The 18,533-nt window shown below is 37.0% G+C and overlaps 2 protein-coding genes across 4 annotated transcripts; both read left to right on the top strand.

Annotated features, from left to right (window-relative positions):
* Window positions 1–4,465: 4,465 nt before the first annotated feature.
* On the top strand, window positions 4,466–13,844 carry LOC107741196 (myotubularin-related protein 8). 2 transcript variants are annotated; one of them, XM_016553825.1, is made up of 14 exons: window positions 4,466–4,600; window positions 6,444–6,566; window positions 6,695–6,857; window positions 8,333–8,490; window positions 9,145–9,273; window positions 9,783–9,917; window positions 10,360–10,492; window positions 10,638–10,747; window positions 10,837–10,962; window positions 11,498–11,547; window positions 12,497–12,697; window positions 12,893–13,021; window positions 13,217–13,343; window positions 13,432–13,844. In XM_016553825.1, the coding sequence occupies exons 1-14, from the start codon at window positions 4,577–4,579 to the stop codon at window positions 13,723–13,725; spliced, it is 1,902 nt and encodes a 633-aa protein (XP_016409311.1). In that variant the 5' UTR covers window positions 4,466–4,576; the 3' UTR covers window positions 13,726–13,844. The 2 variants fall into 2 exon arrangements, with proteins under 2 accessions (XP_016409311.1, XP_016409312.1); XM_016553826.1 differs by having other exon boundaries at window positions 13,217–13,307.
* Window positions 13,845–15,088: 1,244 nt separating this feature from the next.
* Window positions 15,089–18,256, top strand: LOC107741197 (ankyrin repeat and SOCS box protein 12-like). Of its 2 annotated transcripts, none has more exons than XM_016553828.1 (4): window positions 15,089–15,161; window positions 15,850–16,048; window positions 16,140–16,712; window positions 17,109–18,256. In XM_016553828.1, the coding sequence occupies exons 2-4, from the start codon at window positions 15,859–15,861 to the stop codon at window positions 17,261–17,263; spliced, it is 918 nt and encodes a 305-aa protein (XP_016409314.1). In that variant the 5' UTR covers window positions 15,089–15,161; window positions 15,850–15,858; the 3' UTR covers window positions 17,264–18,256. The 2 variants fall into 2 exon arrangements, with proteins under 2 accessions (XP_016409314.1, XP_016409315.1); XM_016553829.1 differs by lacking the exon at window positions 15,089–15,161 and adding an exon at window positions 15,189–15,768.
* Window positions 18,257–18,533: the final 277 nt, after the last annotated feature.

Here is an 18,533-nt window from a genome sequence, read left to right on the forward strand (position 1 = left end):
CAAATGTGAAGTTGCTTCGAAGATCCCGCAAGCCAGTCGCATCTGATCTGGAGTTACTGTCTGCACGCGTCATTTATGTGTTTGCTGGACCCCCATCCCCCCTCCAAACACACACACATACATTAGCAGACCCTCCTCCCATCGGCCCCTCGTTATCGGACATCTGCATTTAAAGTTAGGCGAGGTTTAGTGATGGGCAGTGTTTATTTGTATGTTTGCGCTACTAATTACTGTATACAAGATATGACAAGAGGTGATGAACTCATTCTAAATGACATCAGCTCCCTGGGTCACATATCAAAACTTTAACCAGATCAAAATCTCTGTCATTTTTTAAAGTGAGAGTAACTGAGGACTTTATAACAAAACATTTACTGAATGCCATTAGTCCAAATTTTTCTTAAAAGACAATCCTAAATATGCACAAACAATATATGTATCAGATACCTAACTTAGATATACAAATAGCATGCCTATTCATGTGTGGAGCCTTTTGTATGTGTGTGTATGTGGGGTTAAAGGTTACAGAATGTGCTTGTCTGTCTCTGTTTACTTTATCTGAGACAGGGAGGTCAATTCACTATCAATGCACATCTAAACACACACTCATTAGTTAGCGAACTGCTTATGCCATGGTTCTCAACTAGTCTTGTTTCAGAATCCAGATTCAGAGACATGAAGAAGTGAAGAAACAGCACCAGAAAAGCTTACTGTGAAAGTAAAACAAGCCTAAAAAATCAAACATCGAAGTGTATTAGTTTTGAACTGCAACATTATGCATCATTATTAATGAATAGGATTTTTTTTTTTAATCGTTCTTGAATTTTGATTCTTTTATGGTTTTGGCAGCCATAAAAGAAAACATGTTTATTCTTACTGTAAGTAAACCTAAACTTGATGTAGTCATTTTGCTTCTCCTATGGTTTTATGGTTCATTGCATTTTATTATTATTTCCATTTATTTCATTGTTTTTTTTTCCTGCTGTCCACAACCTGTGTTCATACCATGTGTATCACCGCTCATGTGAAAACATCAAACTCTAAACCTCCAAAAAGACAATCCTTCAACTATATAGGAACATATTTAATATTTTAGTGCTGTAATTAAAATGGTAAAGAAATATCACAATTCATTACGTTAATCGTTACACGTTAATCCCACAGTTTATTCGAATACAAGCAGGTTATTCCATGTAACATCCTTGCACATCCATCTCTTCAGCATTCATTTCAGGCGTTCATTGGAACATATTTTTACCTCCATTCAGATTTTACATCTTTGACTGTATCCCAAAAAACAACATACATCGTCATTCACATAAATCTCTGTTGCAGCCTGATTGTGTCAAGCTATTAACAGAGATTAGTCCTCACACAAAAGACAGTAAATTGCCATTGTCTGAGAATTAACACATTAGCATCAGGTCAACAAAGCCTGTCTCCTGAGGGTGTGACAGGCTCGGCTTATTGAATATGACTGAGTCATTAACTTTAAGGTGCTTATGAATTGCATACATCTCAGAGACTGGGACCAGGAGTAACGTGTGTGTGTGTGTCTATGTGTGTGTGTGTGTGTGTGTGTATGCACGCATGTACTTGTGTGCAAGCTCCAGATGGTAAATGTATTTCTGAAAAACAAAATAACTGGTAATGTGAACGCATTTAGTAGGATTACAGAAACTGGAAATGGAGACTAGAGAGAGACAATAAGAAATAGTGGAAGTGTGAGAAAAAGAGACAGCTGGAATTAGAGAAAGTGAAAGGACCGAAAGAGAGACTGAGAGTGGAATAGACACAAAATTGGAACTAGTTTCAGGTTGTATTAAATATCCTTCCTTAACACCTAAAATTAAAATTTGGTGCTGAATAAACATTTCTGAAAACAGCTTTGTATTTTTGTAGGAATTCAAATAATGGCTGCTGAAAATTCAGCTTTGCCATCACAGGAATAAAATTAAATTTTTGATCAAATAAATGTACCTTTGTGAGAATAAGATTCTAAGTAACTAATTTATTTTATAGTTTCTAAATGTATTTATGCTATATTTTTCATAACATTTATGATACTAGTACAGGTACTTTTGTAGGCTACCTGCTAGTCAAAATCAGACAAACATATCTGTCCTTTCTATCTCAATGTTGACATGCCTGAACCTGGCAGTGCTCACATTGGGAATAAGATACATGAAATGATACAGCTCAAATGGAGCTGAGTTAAGTGTTAGACAGCATTCAGATCCATCTGCAGATTTGATCATTATCCTGAAGGGTCTGATTCATGTCTGTTTTGTTGATCTGATTCTCCACTCTGGGTTGAGATTCCTAAAATCACATTAGCTTCTCCAGCACCTGAAGGCCTGTTCTTCAGAACTATAACAAACTCCTGGGCTGCATCCAAAATAGCATACTCTCTAAGGTACTTATTTTGAACAAGTACTTACTTCACAACTTATACATTTTTTTATTTTTAACGTAAGAGCGGGTGCAGCTATTTGTAACTGTGTGAATGTGCAAAAAACATGCAAAAACAGTCCATTATGCTGTTTGATATACTGCAAACTGGTATTTGTTGTCATATCATTTCAATGGATTATTGTAATCATAAACACACTGGTTTGTTGCACAAATAGTTTTACCGTTTACTGCACTTAAAGGCAGAGTAAGTGATTTCTGGTAGCCAATGTTGATATTTGAAATCACCAAAACAAACACGCCCCTACCCCAAAAGGGTCTTGCCCCTATTTTGATAGCTCCGCCCCACATATACGTACGCAACCCGTTTTCTAAAGTGTTTTTGAAAAATCACATACCCTGCCTTTAACTATTCTTGTAATTATTTAGCGGCTAATGAAACAGAAGTCTCGCACATTCACAGAAAACAGATTACTTCCACATTGCAAATACGGTGGATACAGTGTGAAAATGTGTACATAAACCGGACCTACATCTGTTATGTTGTCATTATCATGTGACCTACAGCATCAGTTGTGTTACCTCACTGTCATTCGCAAATCCTCTTCCGTGGCCTCATGCCATGAGGCTCATGGTATAGTAAAGTGTCCATCAAATACGCACTTAAGAATCTGGTCAGAAATTAGGTCATCCTCTTTTATGAATAATGCGAATTTGGACATGCTTCTCTTTTCACATACTGTTTTTGCCTACTAGCTAAATAGTAGGGAAGTATGCATATTCAGATGCAGATGCCTTGATTTGAAAAAAAAAACTCACCTTTGCTCTTCAATCTGTTGTCTCAGATTCTACAGCATGTGTATTTTGTGCTTTTGTGTTTACAGGACATTGGCAGGTATTTGAGAGGGAATTTGACTTAAGCTGGGTGAGCTGTATGTTAATGTTTTTCATTAGTGTGCTGTTATCAAGTAACTGAGCCTAAGGGTCGGGAGGTCGTTATGGTGACAATGGGTCAAGTGATGGGGGTCCTCCCCAGCAATTAGGCAAATCTGGTTGGGCCACCCTGCAGGAGCAACCTCCCTGTGCTGCGTGTGTCTGGGTAAGGCTTAATGAAGTTTCCAGATATGTTTAGGCTTATCTAGATCAGGGGTTTTCAATCATTTAGATGCCACAGACCCCCAAATATGATCATCCTCATGTGATGGAAACCTATCCTAAAATTTAAAAGGCAGATATATATATAATGTATAAAGACCCAATTAATACTGTGAAAATATAATATTATAAATATGTATAAAATATAATTGGAAAAATATGTAGTTTTTATTATGTTACATTGTGTTTTTTTCTGCTCACTATAGTAGCCTACTGTACTATTAGATGTATTAAAAAGCATTTTTAAAAATATTTTAATAATTTTTATTTATTTGTTTTATTTTTTACTCTGTTTTTCTCTAGAGTTTTCCACAGACCCCCTAGCACCCACTTGCAGCCCTCTGGTCCCCAGTTTGAAAACCTCTGGTCTAGAATCATGCCAAAATGAACAACTTTAATTTTTGAACTTTAATTAATGACCAAAATGCCAACTTTAATGTGTGCCTTGTATTTACCAATTTTATGTATAAGCAAGTTGTATTTTAAATTTAGAGGAAATGATGTATATTTTTATACTGATTTTTACCTTTTAACATTGTGTTACTAAGGTAATTTGCATGATTTATTTTAAATTGATATGTTATTGTTGATATACGGACTGCAATGGGTTAAATTATTACAGCATCCTTCAGGAAAGAGCTGCTGAAGACCCATACAACAAGTAGGCACCTGAAATCACGTCGCGCTTCGACTTATCGCGATATCTGCTCCTGTCACCTGACATGATTGTAGTCCACTCCACTCCTCGTGTTAGGAAGGAACGCAGCAGTTCCTGAAACCTCTCCAACAGTAGTTCTGCCAACTACAACTCCTTGGTTTTTACCACAGCCAGAGATAGATTTTAGCCTCCTTGAAATGGGTGGCGGTAATGCACCCGGAAGCTGTTTGCCAACCGACAATAAAAACAAAAGAAGAAGAAGAAGAAGTTCCTGAAACAAACATGATAACCGCTAAACACATAAACATCGAAAGTTTAACGTGGACAGTTGAATGATAAGCCACTGAAAATATGGAGCACATTATAACGCCAAAGGTAAGTCTGAATCAACAGGCGTGCACGTGTAAAGTTGGCAGATCTCGTGTTTTTATGTCAGACTCGATATTCTGAACTCTCGATGGATGTAAAAACATACAGAATGAAGCGTTTAAATGGGTTCGTTAACAAGATTCCGAGTTGTTAGGTTTTATTTAGTCTGCTGTTAAATCCATCCAATGCATTTTAATGTTGGTTACTAAATGTAACGTGAATGAAGTTGAAGGAGTTTTCAGTCCTCACTCACTTCATTACTGTATGTACAGGAGTATTTCTTCCAAAATCCAGATGTAACTTTGCTCAGGTGAACCTGCAGGCAAAAGGCAGAGTAAATCATCTATGAAGCTTTGCTTTTAAGATGCCACAGACCCCTAAATATGATCATCCTTAATGCAACGGACCCCATCCTAAAATATAGAAGGCATCTTTATCGTTTCTTGGATAAAGACCCAATTTATACAGTGAAAAAAAAAATATATATAGTAAAAATGTCTAAAGTATTATTTTGAAAATATATATTTTCTATTAAGTTACATTAAAGGGGTCATATGATGCGATTTCAATTTTTCCTTTCTCTTTGGAGTGTTACAAGCTCTTGGTGCATAAAGAAGATCTGTAAAGTTGCAAACACTAAAGCTTTCTACTCATTTTAGTATTGTACTGTTATAGTACTGTTTATTTATTTGCTTATTTGTTTATTTGTTTGTTTGCATTTATTTACTTGAATGTAGTTTTTATTGATTTAAATTATATTTGTATTATTTATTTAATATTATATATATATATAACATATGTATTTATTTATTTATTTTTTACACTTGTTCTCTAAAGTTTTCCACATAAACCAATTTGAAGTTTTTCCTGAATATAAATTTGAAAACCCCTGGCCTAAAGTATGACACGTGCTGTAACACATTATATTCTCAGTTCTGGTGGTAGTGCAGTATCCAATCAGTGCCCATTTTAGATGTTAATAAAGTTCAGTAAGATAGACATCGTCTTATTAGAAGAGCCTCCCAAGACCTGAACTAGGCAGGGAGAACATCAAAATGTGCAGTTCTGGGGCACCCTTGTTGCATAACATTATATGGTCATATGAGCATTGTAAAAAGTACAAAAGGATGAATGTTGCAGCCTTTGGTCTTTTTGGATGTTTTTGGGGAGCATGAAGGGGTCAGCTCAAAGGATGTCACGTTGAATCAGCAGTACTACAGGAAGTCTCTATATTAGCAGCTGTCACCTCTAGTCAGATCTACACTGCCTGTTAATAAGGAATTGTGGGTTTAATTCTTCATCAAAATTGACCAATACAATCTAAATTGGACCCACTGTGGCTCACCTTGACTTTTATGTCTTGCTGAAATACATGATTTAACCTGTTCATTTTATAGAGACAATAGAGAACGCCAGCTTGCTTTTGCTACCCTAAGGACCTGAAGGGATTGTTCTAATCATTTACTGAAAAGATTAGTTCTCATGTAGTTTATCAAGTATAAACGAGCATACATTTGACTTTGACTCGAAAGAAAATGCTACTTAGTGCTGAAGTGGCATCTTGTGTTATAATGTTATTTCATTGCCTGTTACTCAGTAATCAAAATGACAAGAGATGGAGGAACAGGATGTGCTGACAGTAGTCTTAAGAGGTTCTGTAGGATTTCCTCTCCATTGTGTTAAACACAGGCTGCATGAAGGGTTCTGCTTCCTGAGGGGCACATCCAAACCCACAGACTTGATTGTGTCATTAACCCTTGCGGTTGCTGGCTAGTGCTTTGTTTATTAGTTCAGACAGTTGAGTCAATAATTCTACACTGATGCTTTTTTAACTGGATTTTGTTTGCAGGTGGAGTATGTGAAACTACTGAATAGGTACCCTGAAAAGAAGTCAGTTCTGGGAACTCTTTATTTGACTGCTACTCACCTTATCTATGTGGAACAAACCAACAACACACGCAAAGAAACATGGGTAATGTAGGCCAGTGGGAACAATATACGTAATAGTCTTCTACTTATCTGTTGTTGGGTCTTTTAGAAATGCACATCATTCTCGATATGCCTGATAACAGTGGATATATCAATCCCATGTGTTTGAAGGTGCTGCATCATCACATCATGTCGGTTGAGAAGCTTCCATTAACTGCATCCGGTTGTCCGCTCCTGATCCGCTGTAAAACCTTCCAGCTGCTTCATCTGCTGTTCCAAAGAGAGAGAGATTGTCAGGATGTCTATCAGTCACTTCTGCGTCTGTTTCAACCAGGTGCACAAGCCACACACACACACACACACACACACACACGTTTGTTTCGCTATCTTTTATTGCATAGACTTCCATTGATTTTATATCAGGTTAATGATATTTTCTATCACCTAACCCAACCCCTACCCCTAAACTTACCCGTCACAGAAACATATGCAGAACACCAGATTTAAATAAAAACATCTTTGGCTGATTTGTAAGCCTTTTTAACTAGTGAGGACTAGTGGGTTGCCAAAGTATTTCACAATATAAGTGAGGACATTTGGTCCTCACAAATATAGTCAAAACAAGTACACACACACACACACACACTCATGTCTGGTTTGCTATCCTTGTGGGGACTCTCCATAGGCGTAATGCTTTTTCTACTGTACAGACCGTATATTCTATTGCCCTACACCAACCCTACCCCTAACCCTACCCCTCACAGGAAACTTTCTGCATTTTTAGATTTTCAAAAAACTTCATTCTGTGTGATTTATTAGCTTGTTTACCCGTGGGGACCACAATTTAGGTCCCCACCGTGACACGAGTCCCCATGAGTCTGTGTGTAGTCAGGTTTAAGTCCCCACCAGAATAGAAAAACAGGTACACACACACACACACATCTCTGGTTTGCTATCCTTGTGGGGACTCTCCATAGGCGTAATGCTTTTTCTACTGTACAGACCGTATATTCTATTGCCCTACACCAACCCTACCCCTAACCCTACCCCTCACAGGAAACTTTCTGCATTTTTAGATTTTCAAAAAACTTCATTCTGTGTGATTTATTAGCTTGTTTACCCGTGGGGACCACAATTTAGGTCCCCACCGTGACACGAGTCCCCATGAGTCTGTGTGTAGTCAGGTTTAAGTCCCCACCAGAATAGAAAAACAGGTACACACACACACAGATATATATATACCTATGGTTTGTTGCATTCAAATGAGCTACATGTTTAGAACTTATGAGAATTCTTTTTTGTTTTGAGTAGATAACCAACAGAAAATCAAATGTATGCATTTATGTATGCAAGGCATAAAACACATGCACATGATAGTGTTAATTCAGTATTATTTGTAATATTATAGTATTTTTTAAAATTAGCTTTTAAATATATTTTCATTTTATTCATTTTGTATTATTACTTAATATTTTTATATAGCTTTAATTTCATTTTTTTATTTAGGGTTTTGTTTTAGTCATTTGTGTACTTCAACTTAAACATATTTTATTTCAGTTAGTTGCCAAGGGAACATTTATAATTTTCATTTATGTTTTTAAGTACCTTTTCATCTGATATTTATATTTTATTTAATAAAATAGAAGCAAGCAACACTTTTGTTTCAAAATCATTCTTATTTAGTATCCAGTCCAGTAATCTTCCAGTTCTGTTTATTTCATACTGAAAAATGCAGTTATGTCTTGCAGGCTGACCCTACTGCACACATGTTTGCTCTTATATTCTAACTGTGCTTTTGTGTCATTTCAGTCAAAGAAGAGGAGCTGTATGCCTTTCTCTATAATCCACACCAAAATGAGGAGGACAGGAGACAGGGTTGGGAATTCATCAATGTGGCAAACGACTTCAGCAGGATGGGTCTTTCCAATGATTATTGGGAAATCAGCCACCTCAACAAAAACTATGAGGTACCATCTTCCTATTACTCGACGACCTAGTAATCATGCTTCCTGTTTAGGACCATTTCACAATAATCAGCCTAACTCTTTTATCTACTGACCACAATGATAAATATGGTTTAGGTACAAACAGTTTCAACCAAACACACGTATACACTGCCGCTCAAAAGTTTGGGGTAAATGATGTTTTTCTTTCAAAAAATTAATACTTTTATTCAGCAAGACTGCATTAATTTGATTAAAAGTGACAGTAAAGACATTTATAATTTTGCCAAAATTTCTACAGTTTTTTTTAAATAAATGCTGTTCTTCAAACTTCCTATTCATCAAAGAATCCCGAAAAAAAATGTTTCCACAAAAATATTAAGCAGCACAACTGTTTTCAACATTGATAATGATAAGAAATGTTTCTTAAGCACAAAAGCAGCATATTAGAATGATAAAATATATTAAAATAGAAAACTCTAGTTATTTTAAATTGCAACAATACATCAGAGTCTTACTGTTATTTTTGATCAAAGAAATGCAGAAAACATAATCTTAAAGTTTTGAACGGTAGTATTAAAGAGTTTATAAATTATGTTCTAATTCTAATTCATCATTTTTTATATTTTGTTCTGTCTCATGGATCTTTCAATTTTTCTCTGTCTCTCTTTCACACAGATCTGTAGCACTTATCCATCTATCCTAGGACTCCCTAAAAATGTCAGTGTTGCTACGGTAACAGGCAGCGCAAAGTTTAGGAGCCGCGGGCGATTGCCTGTTCTGTCTTACTTTCACAAAGACACAAAGGTATACAAGCACATGCACATAATAGCTCTGTTCCACAACCAATTGAGCTCCCTACCTAGACAGCATTTTAAGGTACCATAGGCAAACTCCTGACACGCAGGCTGTTTCAGACAGTAGATATCATAATTATGCTGCCTTTTAAAACATTTGGCCATATTCTAAGGTAACATTGCACGACACGTATCCTTCACAGATAACAGAAATACACTGCAACAAACTGATCACATTCATTAAAGATAGCTGACAGAGTTGAGAGAAAATCTAATTGTAATGTGTAGAATACATACATATTTTATTCAATGCTGCAAAGTATTGAATAAAAATAGTCGAACCAAATTAATAAATTAAATTAATAATTCAAAAGTAGATTAAACCTAGAGACTATGAATCGCGTTTTTACAGTTTGGGGACATAGAAATGCATCAGTAGGTTTAAACAGGAATGGCAAGAAGTTGTGCCACTAACAACATCATTATCTGTTCTTTGCATTTTGTGGTACTGTCTTGCAGGCTGCGATCTGTCGCTGCAGTCAGCCTTTGTCGGGTTTGACTTCTCGCTGTGTAGAAGACGAGCAGATGCTTCAGGCCATCAGCCAAGCGAACTCCAACTGCCCTTTTATATATGTAGTGGACACACGGCCTAAGGTGTGACCTTTAACCTTAACCTTTCTATATACATAAGAGGACAGGTCCAGGATCAGACTTGTAAATGTTTACCTTTCAACTTTCAACATCAGCTGCCCTGGCATGTATGTAAGAGACACATAAGTAAATGTGTAATCTTTCACACTCTGACACAAAGTACTCTTCTATTTATATGGTGAACTAACAATCAAGGAATCTGACTAGTTAACCATTAAATTATAGTGTTTCCCTGTACCTGTCAGAGCCATTATGTGCAATTTTTGTATCTATTGCAAATATCGAATATGCTGTTCTATTTATTGTTGCCCATATCATGTTTCACCAGTATAACTGGGGAAACAACATTTCGTTCCTTTCCCTGTTATTTAGGAGGCCAGAAACCTTAACCTGACCCTCTGGAGCTATGTGTGCATACATTTGTACATGTCTTTGTCTTTGTCAGTTGAACGCAATGGCGAACCGTGCAGCTGGTAAAGGCTATGAGAATGAGGACAACTACTCCAATATCAGGTTCCAATTCCAAGGAATCGAAAACATCCACGTCATGAGAAACAGCCTACAAAAATTGCTGGAGGGTGAGAGAACACACTTTCTTATTAGTACTGGTATATGCAGTAGCTGGTTAAGTTTATGTTTGTAAGTTGCTCAGTTGAGTGTTGATTGTGCCTTTTAAATCAGTAGTAGATAAAATGATGGTTGGTTGAACCTTTGTTCTTTCAGTGTGCTCTATGAAGTCTCCTTCCATGAGTGACTATCTGACAGGTCTGGAGAACTCTGGCTGGCTGAGGCACATCAAATCTGTGATGGATGCAGGCGTGTTCCTCGCCAAGGTACTGACCTCCATGCTATTACTGCATAGAGAGACACCAACACATGTATATTAACAATGATATACTCAGTCATTTTGTTTGTGTTCTAGGCTGTCTGTGAAGAGAGGGCAAGTGTGTTAGTACATTGTTCTGATGGTTGGGACAGAACGGCTCAGGTGTGCTCTTTGTCTTGCATACTGCTGGACCCATACTACAGAACCATTAAAGGCCTCATGGTAATGACCCAGTAACCTATAACCTCTACCCTCAACACAGGACTCCTATGAACTTAAAGTGCACACTCACATGTAATCACACTGTTGGGCAGGTCATGGCTTTGCAAATTAAGTCACCAACTATTCCTGTGTAACTTAATATACACCATCATTCAAAAGTTTTAACATAATTTGTTATGGCAAAGCTGAATTTTCAGTGCTTTGGTGCTTATGAACATTTTTTATTATCATCAATGTTAAAAACAGTTGTGGTGCTTAATATTTTTGTGGAAACCGTGATCTTTTCAGGATTCTTTCTGATGAATAAAAAGTTCAAACGAACAGCATTTATTTGATATAAAAAATATTTAGTAACAACATAAAAGTCTTCACTGTCACTTTTGACCAATTTAATGCATCTTTGCATTAAATATCTAAAAGTATTAATTTCTTTTTTAAAAAATGTACTGACTCTGATTAAAATGTGAAACACCTAGACTTACTAAAATATTGTAAAATAATAGAATTTAAGTTTTTTTTTTTTTTTTATGTACAGGTTTTAATAGAAAAGGAGTGGATCTCTTTTGGTCATAAATTCAGTCACAGGTGAATTTACAGTCACACCTTATCGCAGCTTTTAAAAACGGCAAATATATAAATATTATTTATCAATAGTATTAAAGGGATAGTTCACCCAAAAATTAAAATTACTCCATGATTTACTCACCCTAAAGCAATCCTAGGTGTATATAACTTTCTTCTTTCAGAATAATACAATAGGAGTTAAAAAAAATGAATAAATAAAGGCCTTCTGAAGCGATGCGTTTGTGTAAGAGAAATATCCATATTTAAAACTTTATAAACCGTAATCTTTAGCTTCCGCTAACTGTTGTATGTGTGTTCTCGAGAGAGTGGCGTTCCATGACTTGAGGAGACTGGTTTTCCTTTGCTGTAAACAAAACTTGGTTCTCATGAGACTAGGAGAGATAACGCTACGCCTACATCCTATTTCATCCGCTGAAACGCCGCTCTCTCGTGAATGCGCGAACGACAGTTAGCGGAAGCTAGAGATTACAGTTTATACATTTTTAAATATGGATATTTTTCTTACACAAGCGCATCGATTTGCTTCAGAAGGCCTTTATTAACCCCCCAGAGCTATGTGGAGTACTTCTTATGATAGATGGATGCACTTTATTGGACTTCAAAATCTCAACAGCCATTCACTGCCATTATAAAGCTTGGAAGAGCTAGGAGATTTTTTTTAATATAACTCCTATTGTATTCGTCATATACACCTAGGATGGCTTGAGGGTGAGTAAATCATGGGGTAATTTTCATTTTTGGGTGAACTATCCCTTTAATGATAAATGTTTTAATAATAATATTAATATTTTCAATATTAAAATATTAACACAATATTGCTAAAACATTACAATTACCTTTTGTGTACTATAAAAAGGCTAACTTTATTAGTAGTAATCCCTTAATCGTAAGCCATTTTTATCAATACCAAGTCTGTTCATGTTCATTTGTATATATGTGTGTGCTCTAGGTGTGGCCATCTGGACACCGACCCCAAGGAAGTGTCTCCGGTCTTCACCCAGTTCCTGGAGTGTGTGTGGCAGCTGTCAGAACAGTTCCCTTGTGTGTTTGAGTTCAATGAACGTTACCTAATAGAAATACACAATCAAGTCTATGCCTGCCAGTATGGAAACTTCATCGGCAACTGCCAGAAAGAGAGGCTGGAAATGAGGTGAGGATAGAATGCACATACAAACACATTCATGTATGTACAATAATGATACACTCGGCATTGAATGTGTGTGCTTCAAAATGAAAGCAAATATTCTTTATTATAAGTAAAATCAAACATACTGTTTGTTTGCTTGATTCCAAGTCTTGAATGATTTTAAAATACTTTGCTTCACTGTTCTGTGTGGGATTTTAGGTTGCATGAAAAGACGTTTTCGTTGTGGCCACATCTTCTGAAGAACCAGCATCTGTATCGAAACCCCTTGTACCGGCGTTCATTAGAGTGCACAGTTCTCAGACCCAGCACTTTACCACTGCACTTCAAGTATGGATACACTCTTAAACATATGTGGCTGTGCCGCTGCAGATTAAAATTAAAAGATGACACTGTGGTGTAATAAACTTTTTAAAAAATGTTGTGAGACCAAATTAATGTGATTTGTATCTAAAGTAATTTGATTTGTCTGATGTTTACTAAATAGTTTTGCACCAAATTTGTATTTGTGTATGTGTTTCCCAGGTTCTGGTGTGGGATGTATAATTACTATGACAGAGGCATGCACCCAAAACAGTCTGTTCTAGACCAGCTGCTGTCCCTCACACAGAAGCAGGTAGAAGGAGAGAGAACCATGACTGAATTACAGAGAGTAAGAGGGGTTGTGGGAGTGGTAGATTTTGTCAGGGTGGAGAGGTATTTGACTGACATGACACTGTCTCCATCTCATCCATTTACAGCAGCTGGCTGTTGCAGATGGAGTTCTCCCTGATCCATCTGGACCAATCAACACACCTGCGGAACAGGACAGTCCACGTGAGGAGACTCCCACCGCTCCTGTTGACCAATCAAATGGAAGCTGCGCTCCTTTGATTAATGGAGACGTAGAGGAGGCGGGTCCAGGAGCTGAAAAGTGCAATGAGAAAGAAGGGGCGGAGCCAGCAGCCACCGAACACGATCTGACCTCCTCTAAGGACAAACCTGTTTCTGTGGAAACCGAACATTCCAAAGAGGAGGTACAAGAATCCTCTTGAGTCTCCATAGTAACAGAACAGACATTTTGACTGAGACCCCAAAGAACAAATGTCCGGATTTTTGAAAAGATGCATACAGTACTGTTTCTACAACTGAAGCTACTGTAATGCAAAAAAAACATTCAAATTGCAGCGTTCTGCCACACACTAGTTTGTGATTGTTTATATCGTTGTTTATTAGATTTTTCGATCACTGGGTGGATTCTTGTGCCCTGTTATATCTGTTCTGAACAGTCCTGAAATGTTCTGTTTGTTTTTGTAGACTTCAGTGTGTTTGTTGGCCTTCAGGCCATGAGGATTGAAGCTATATGCTTTGATCGAAGGCAGTCAGAATCATCTACATTTTGTTTAAATGCCGCTCTGATCAAATTTGGCCTCATTTCATTGTACAGTAGACTGTTTTTTAATGTCTTTGTTTTAGTAATACTTTCCATATAATATGTGTAGTACATTTGAAAACCAGACTCTGATACTGATTTATTCAGTCACATAAGCAGCTGATGTGAAATTCAGGTTGATAAAGGGAACACGTTAAAAAATGGATCAAATTGATTATCAGTGTTTTTTGCACAAAGGGCATAGTATTATTTTTGTGGTGTTCTTTATTGCAAATGCGGTTCATTTCGCATGAAAAGGAACACCGCTGAAATGCTGCTTATTGATTGCAATAGGATGTCACATCGTTTGAACCAAGCTCTAATGCCAAACAAATAATTTGATGCACATACAAATATTTGAGGAATATTGCTTATGTTCTTTCGACCAAGCCTTTTGAATTGCATATAGTTTTGCAAAGCAACATTGTTTTTATTTTGTCAACTGGATGTTTATTGCTAATGGATGTGGAAAAGTTTTCATAGCTTTAGTTCTAATAGTCAGCTATGAACCCTGGCTGCTATGGAGCTCCAGACAAGCTTTTATTATTATTATGTGAAATACACATTCTTTATTGAGAAGCATTTGTTTACATTATTATTTTTTGATTGAATTAGAAAAAATATTTTCTATTGATTAAATGTACAGCAATAGTCAAAAGGGAATTTTGAAATAAGCAATGAGAGGGATACCACTGAAAATGACAGAATGTGGTTACAATACATCTATTGCTTTTAAAACTGAGAAGAGTTTTGCTGTGTGTGATAATCATGTCAGCTCATTTTATACACGCTTATTTTGTACCTCTTTTGTACCATATATTAAATTTGAATTTGTTTTCTTTAAATAAATATAGATTTTAGTAAAAAAAAAAAAAATAGTGCGTTATGTTGTGTAATTATATAATTTGCATAATGTTTGTGGACTACACTAAGCACACTCATATAAAACAGGTATGACTGAATCCAGTGGCGGTGTGTGCGCGCACAGCGCCCCCTCTGGCCGCCCACCGAACAGTTTCCGCTGTTTACTGCTCGTCAGTATTTGGCTTATTAAGCTCGGTGAGTGGCCTTGAGGCGGAAACACTTAAAATATCTACTATATGCTTATGTTGTATATGTGTAATAATTTATACCTTAAAAATGCGTGTTTGTTTGACAGCAGGTCAGAAAGAGCGAGTCAAACTCTGCGTTTTCAGATAACGTTACTGGAGTTAAATCCACCGAGCTCCAAGAGCCGGGGAATACATTTCCTCCCGAATGGGATCAGTATTACTCTCAGCTGAGTTTATTCGCATATAAAAGCATTTAAAAATATAGATCTGCTTGCATTTATGAGGTTAATCTCGTTTGCTAGCCGGCTAACTGACCGTGGATGCTTGCTAGTAACTTCGTCGTCGTTAAAGCTAATGCAGATAATAAATGAGGTTCATGACAAAGCGTTCCAATATTTTAAAGCTTGCTTAAACGCTGTCAAGATATTACTATAATATAGTCACAATCTACTCATAAATAACAGTAATATCCCAATATAAGGGTTTGTTGTTATGCAAAACTGAACTGCGTGCAACACTTAACGTAACGTAAGTGAAGGCAATTCATCCTGAATACTCAAGGCTCAAACCCTAGTGAGCTGTATACCTAGACAGCATTATTGGGTATTGTCTAGGTAGGCAGCTCACTATTTTGCTGTTATTTTCAACAGTCATTCAGAGGCACTCATCTGTGCATAAACTTTTTTTCTCTGCAGTTCTCCTCTATGCTCCAGCTGCGGCCGGTGGAGGAGGATGAATCAGCTGCTGAGAGTCTGGAGCTGAACCGAGCTGTGGCTGACAATGACCATTTCCTGCTGGCCGAGCTACTTTCACAAGAACGTTACAGGAAGTGCATTAATCAGCAGAGCGGTTGGGGGATCCCAGGTACCCCGTTACGTATGGCTGCATCAAAAGGTACGTGTGTCACCCTTCCATGCACTCTCTGATGTCACATCTGAGTTTGTTGTCCACCACGACCACAACGCAGCAATTATTTGCCCTGTAGGTCACCTGAGGTGCCTGCAGTTGCTCCTGGCCCATGGGGCAGAGGTAGACAGACTTGATGTTAAAGCCCAGACCCCTCTTTTCACTGCTGTGTGTGGGCGTTACCTGAGCTGTGTGCTCACACTTCTCCGTGCTGGAGCTAATCCGAATGGAAGTCACCTGAACAACAGCTCGCCCGTGCTCACTGCCGCCCGAGAGGGCGACCCGGAGATCCTCCGCCAGCTGCTTCAGCACGGGGCGGAGGTCAATGCCAGGTCAAAGGTGACGCTGTGGGCCTCAGGGGTTGCTGTGTGCAGCGGGCCGCTTTACCTGTCAGCCATATATGGACACCTGGATTGCTTCAAAATGTTGCTGTTATATGGGGCAGATCCGAACTATAACAGTCCGGAAGAGAAAGTGATCGGCAGGGTCACGCAGCAGAAGACAGTCCTGGAATTGTGTTTGAGACACGGCTGTGGAGTCGAATACATTCAACTGCTCATTGACTTTGGGGCAAACGTCTACCTGCCGACCCTCATTATAGAAAAGAGCACCAAACAGAACGAAGCTCTTGAGCTGTTGCTGAAAGAGCGAGGTGAGAGAAGTTTAAGCAGTATTGTAGCATTGTTTGTTTTTTTTAATTGCCATTGGTCTTGTACGGAATAAAAAAAAAAAAGTTTGTTAAACTTAAACAAAAATTATACATTTTGCCTCGGCAACTAACTGTAATAAATACATTTAAGTTGAAGTACTAAAATTACTAAAACTAAAACTAAAACTGAAATGAAAATAAATTAAAGCTAAATAAAATATTTTTAAAAAACAAAAACTTATAAAAATGACAAAAGCACATAAAATGACTTGAACTAAAATTAAATAAAAAATTAAGGCTAATTTTAAATTAATTAAAAATGAACAAATACTATATTAGTATATAAATAATAATAAAATAACACTGATTATCATGTGATCTTTTTTGTTTTTTTTACAGGGTGTCCGAAGACTCTTGCATCTCAGTGTAGATTGGCCATTCGTAGACACCTGATACAGGTGAACAGGATTCAGTCATTGGACTCTTTGGAGATTCCACCCAGGCTCATCGACTATCTCAAACACAACCCTATGAACAGTGCATTGGTTTACTGACAAAACAGAGTACACTCCACTGTGCCTTTACTAAAGGACAGACTCAATCACTCACACACGGACTGGACAGGTAGACCATACAGACATCAGAGGGAGTCGAAACAGACAGAAGATCTGGACTAATGACGTGGACTCACTCATATGCAATCTCACAGACGGACCGATACACTGCTAACAACCCTGGTTTACATGTATGGAGTGTGTTAAACATCCTCATAAATTAATTTGCATTAATGTCCTTCAAATTAGACTGTGTAATGTTACCAGAAGTGTTGTTGTAAATTCTCTTGAACTATGCATTGTCGTACAGTCTGTTCTGCCTTTTCAAGATCATGTGGAAGTTTTCATTTCTCATACTAAATTCAGCAATGATTTTTACGGAATCATTAGTGTTTTGTTTATCAGTAGCAGCTTGATGAAGGATGTAAAAATGTTGGTAACTGGCTTATTAATCTTAATATGATGTATAAAATGATGTGATGTACTTGTATAAATGAATCCCTTGTTTAGAGCAGATGGACATTTCCAACAGCTGTCATGTAACCTCCATTGTGCAGGTAGCATGTAATGGAGATCATTCTGTTCCTGTGAGGTTAAAGACTTCAAAATGAACATCAGTTCCAGAGCAAGTCCTCAGAAGGATTTATAGCATAGGTATTGAAGTATCTTGCTTGAGCATTAAAAAGTACAACAGTCTTTGCTAAATGGGATATACATTACACATGCAGGTGTATTTTGAAAATATAATTCTAGTATGGATGACATCTGGCTTGTTAATTGTTCATAAAATTGAACTGCGGAACATCAGAATGTTTATCAGTGTTGTTTCATCTATATTTACATTTATGGGGTAATTTGAGGTGCCAGTTTCCATATAGAGATTTTTTTCCACTTCATAAAATAATACTATTGCACTGATGTGGAAAACTCAAAGTGCTAACATTTAGCTGAAAGGAACTGAGATACACAAAAACATACCAAATACAGACTAGACCAGTGTCAGTTTATTATTTTTTATTTATATGCTGTTATAGTATTCATTAATATTTTGAATTCGCATTTATTTTTATATTTTCAGTTTTCATTTTAATTAGTTTACTTCTAGTAGTTATGTTTTGTGCTTTTGTCATTATTTTTTAAACATTTCTATTGCTTCATTCTTATTTCAGTTTTGGTATGTTTTTCATGTAATTTATTTCAATGAGCAAAAATATTTTTCAATAACAACACTGCAATAACACAAACTTTTTGATGTCAAGGACCCCCATGC

Source organism: Sinocyclocheilus rhinocerous, unplaced genomic scaffold (assembly GCF_001515625.1).
Source record: "Sinocyclocheilus rhinocerous isolate Xijiao unplaced genomic scaffold, SAMN03320098_v1.1 scaffold615, whole genome shotgun sequence".
NCBI classification, from domain to species: domain Eukaryota; kingdom Metazoa; phylum Chordata; class Actinopteri; order Cypriniformes; family Cyprinidae; genus Sinocyclocheilus; species Sinocyclocheilus rhinocerous.

What these genes read in the sequence shown, in the direction of transcription:
- LOC107741196 (XM_016553825.1), top strand. Translation starts at nt 4,577, where the DNA reads ATGGAGCACATTATAACGCCAAAG. An exon ending in TAGTGGACACACGGCCTAAG is followed by an intron (nt 9,918 to 10,359) that starts GTGTGACCTTTA and finishes TGTCTTTGTCAG; the next exon opens with TTGAACGCAATGGCGAACCG. An exon ending in CAGGCGTGTTCCTCGCCAAG is followed by an intron (nt 10,748 to 10,836) that starts GTACTGACCTCC and finishes TTTGTGTTCTAG; the next exon opens with GCTGTCTGTGAAGAGAGGGC.
- LOC107741197 (XM_016553828.1), top strand. Translation starts at nt 15,859, where the DNA reads ATGCTCCAGCTGCGGCCGGTGGAGGAGGATGAATCAGCTGCTGAGAGT. An exon ending in ACGTATGGCTGCATCAAAAG is followed by an intron (nt 16,049 to 16,139) that starts GTACGTGTGTCA and finishes TTTGCCCTGTAG; the next exon opens with GTCACCTGAGGTGCCTGCAG. An exon ending in GCTGTTGCTGAAAGAGCGAG is followed by an intron (nt 16,713 to 17,108) that starts GTGAGAGAAGTT and finishes TTTTTTTTACAG; the next exon opens with GGTGTCCGAAGACTCTTGCA.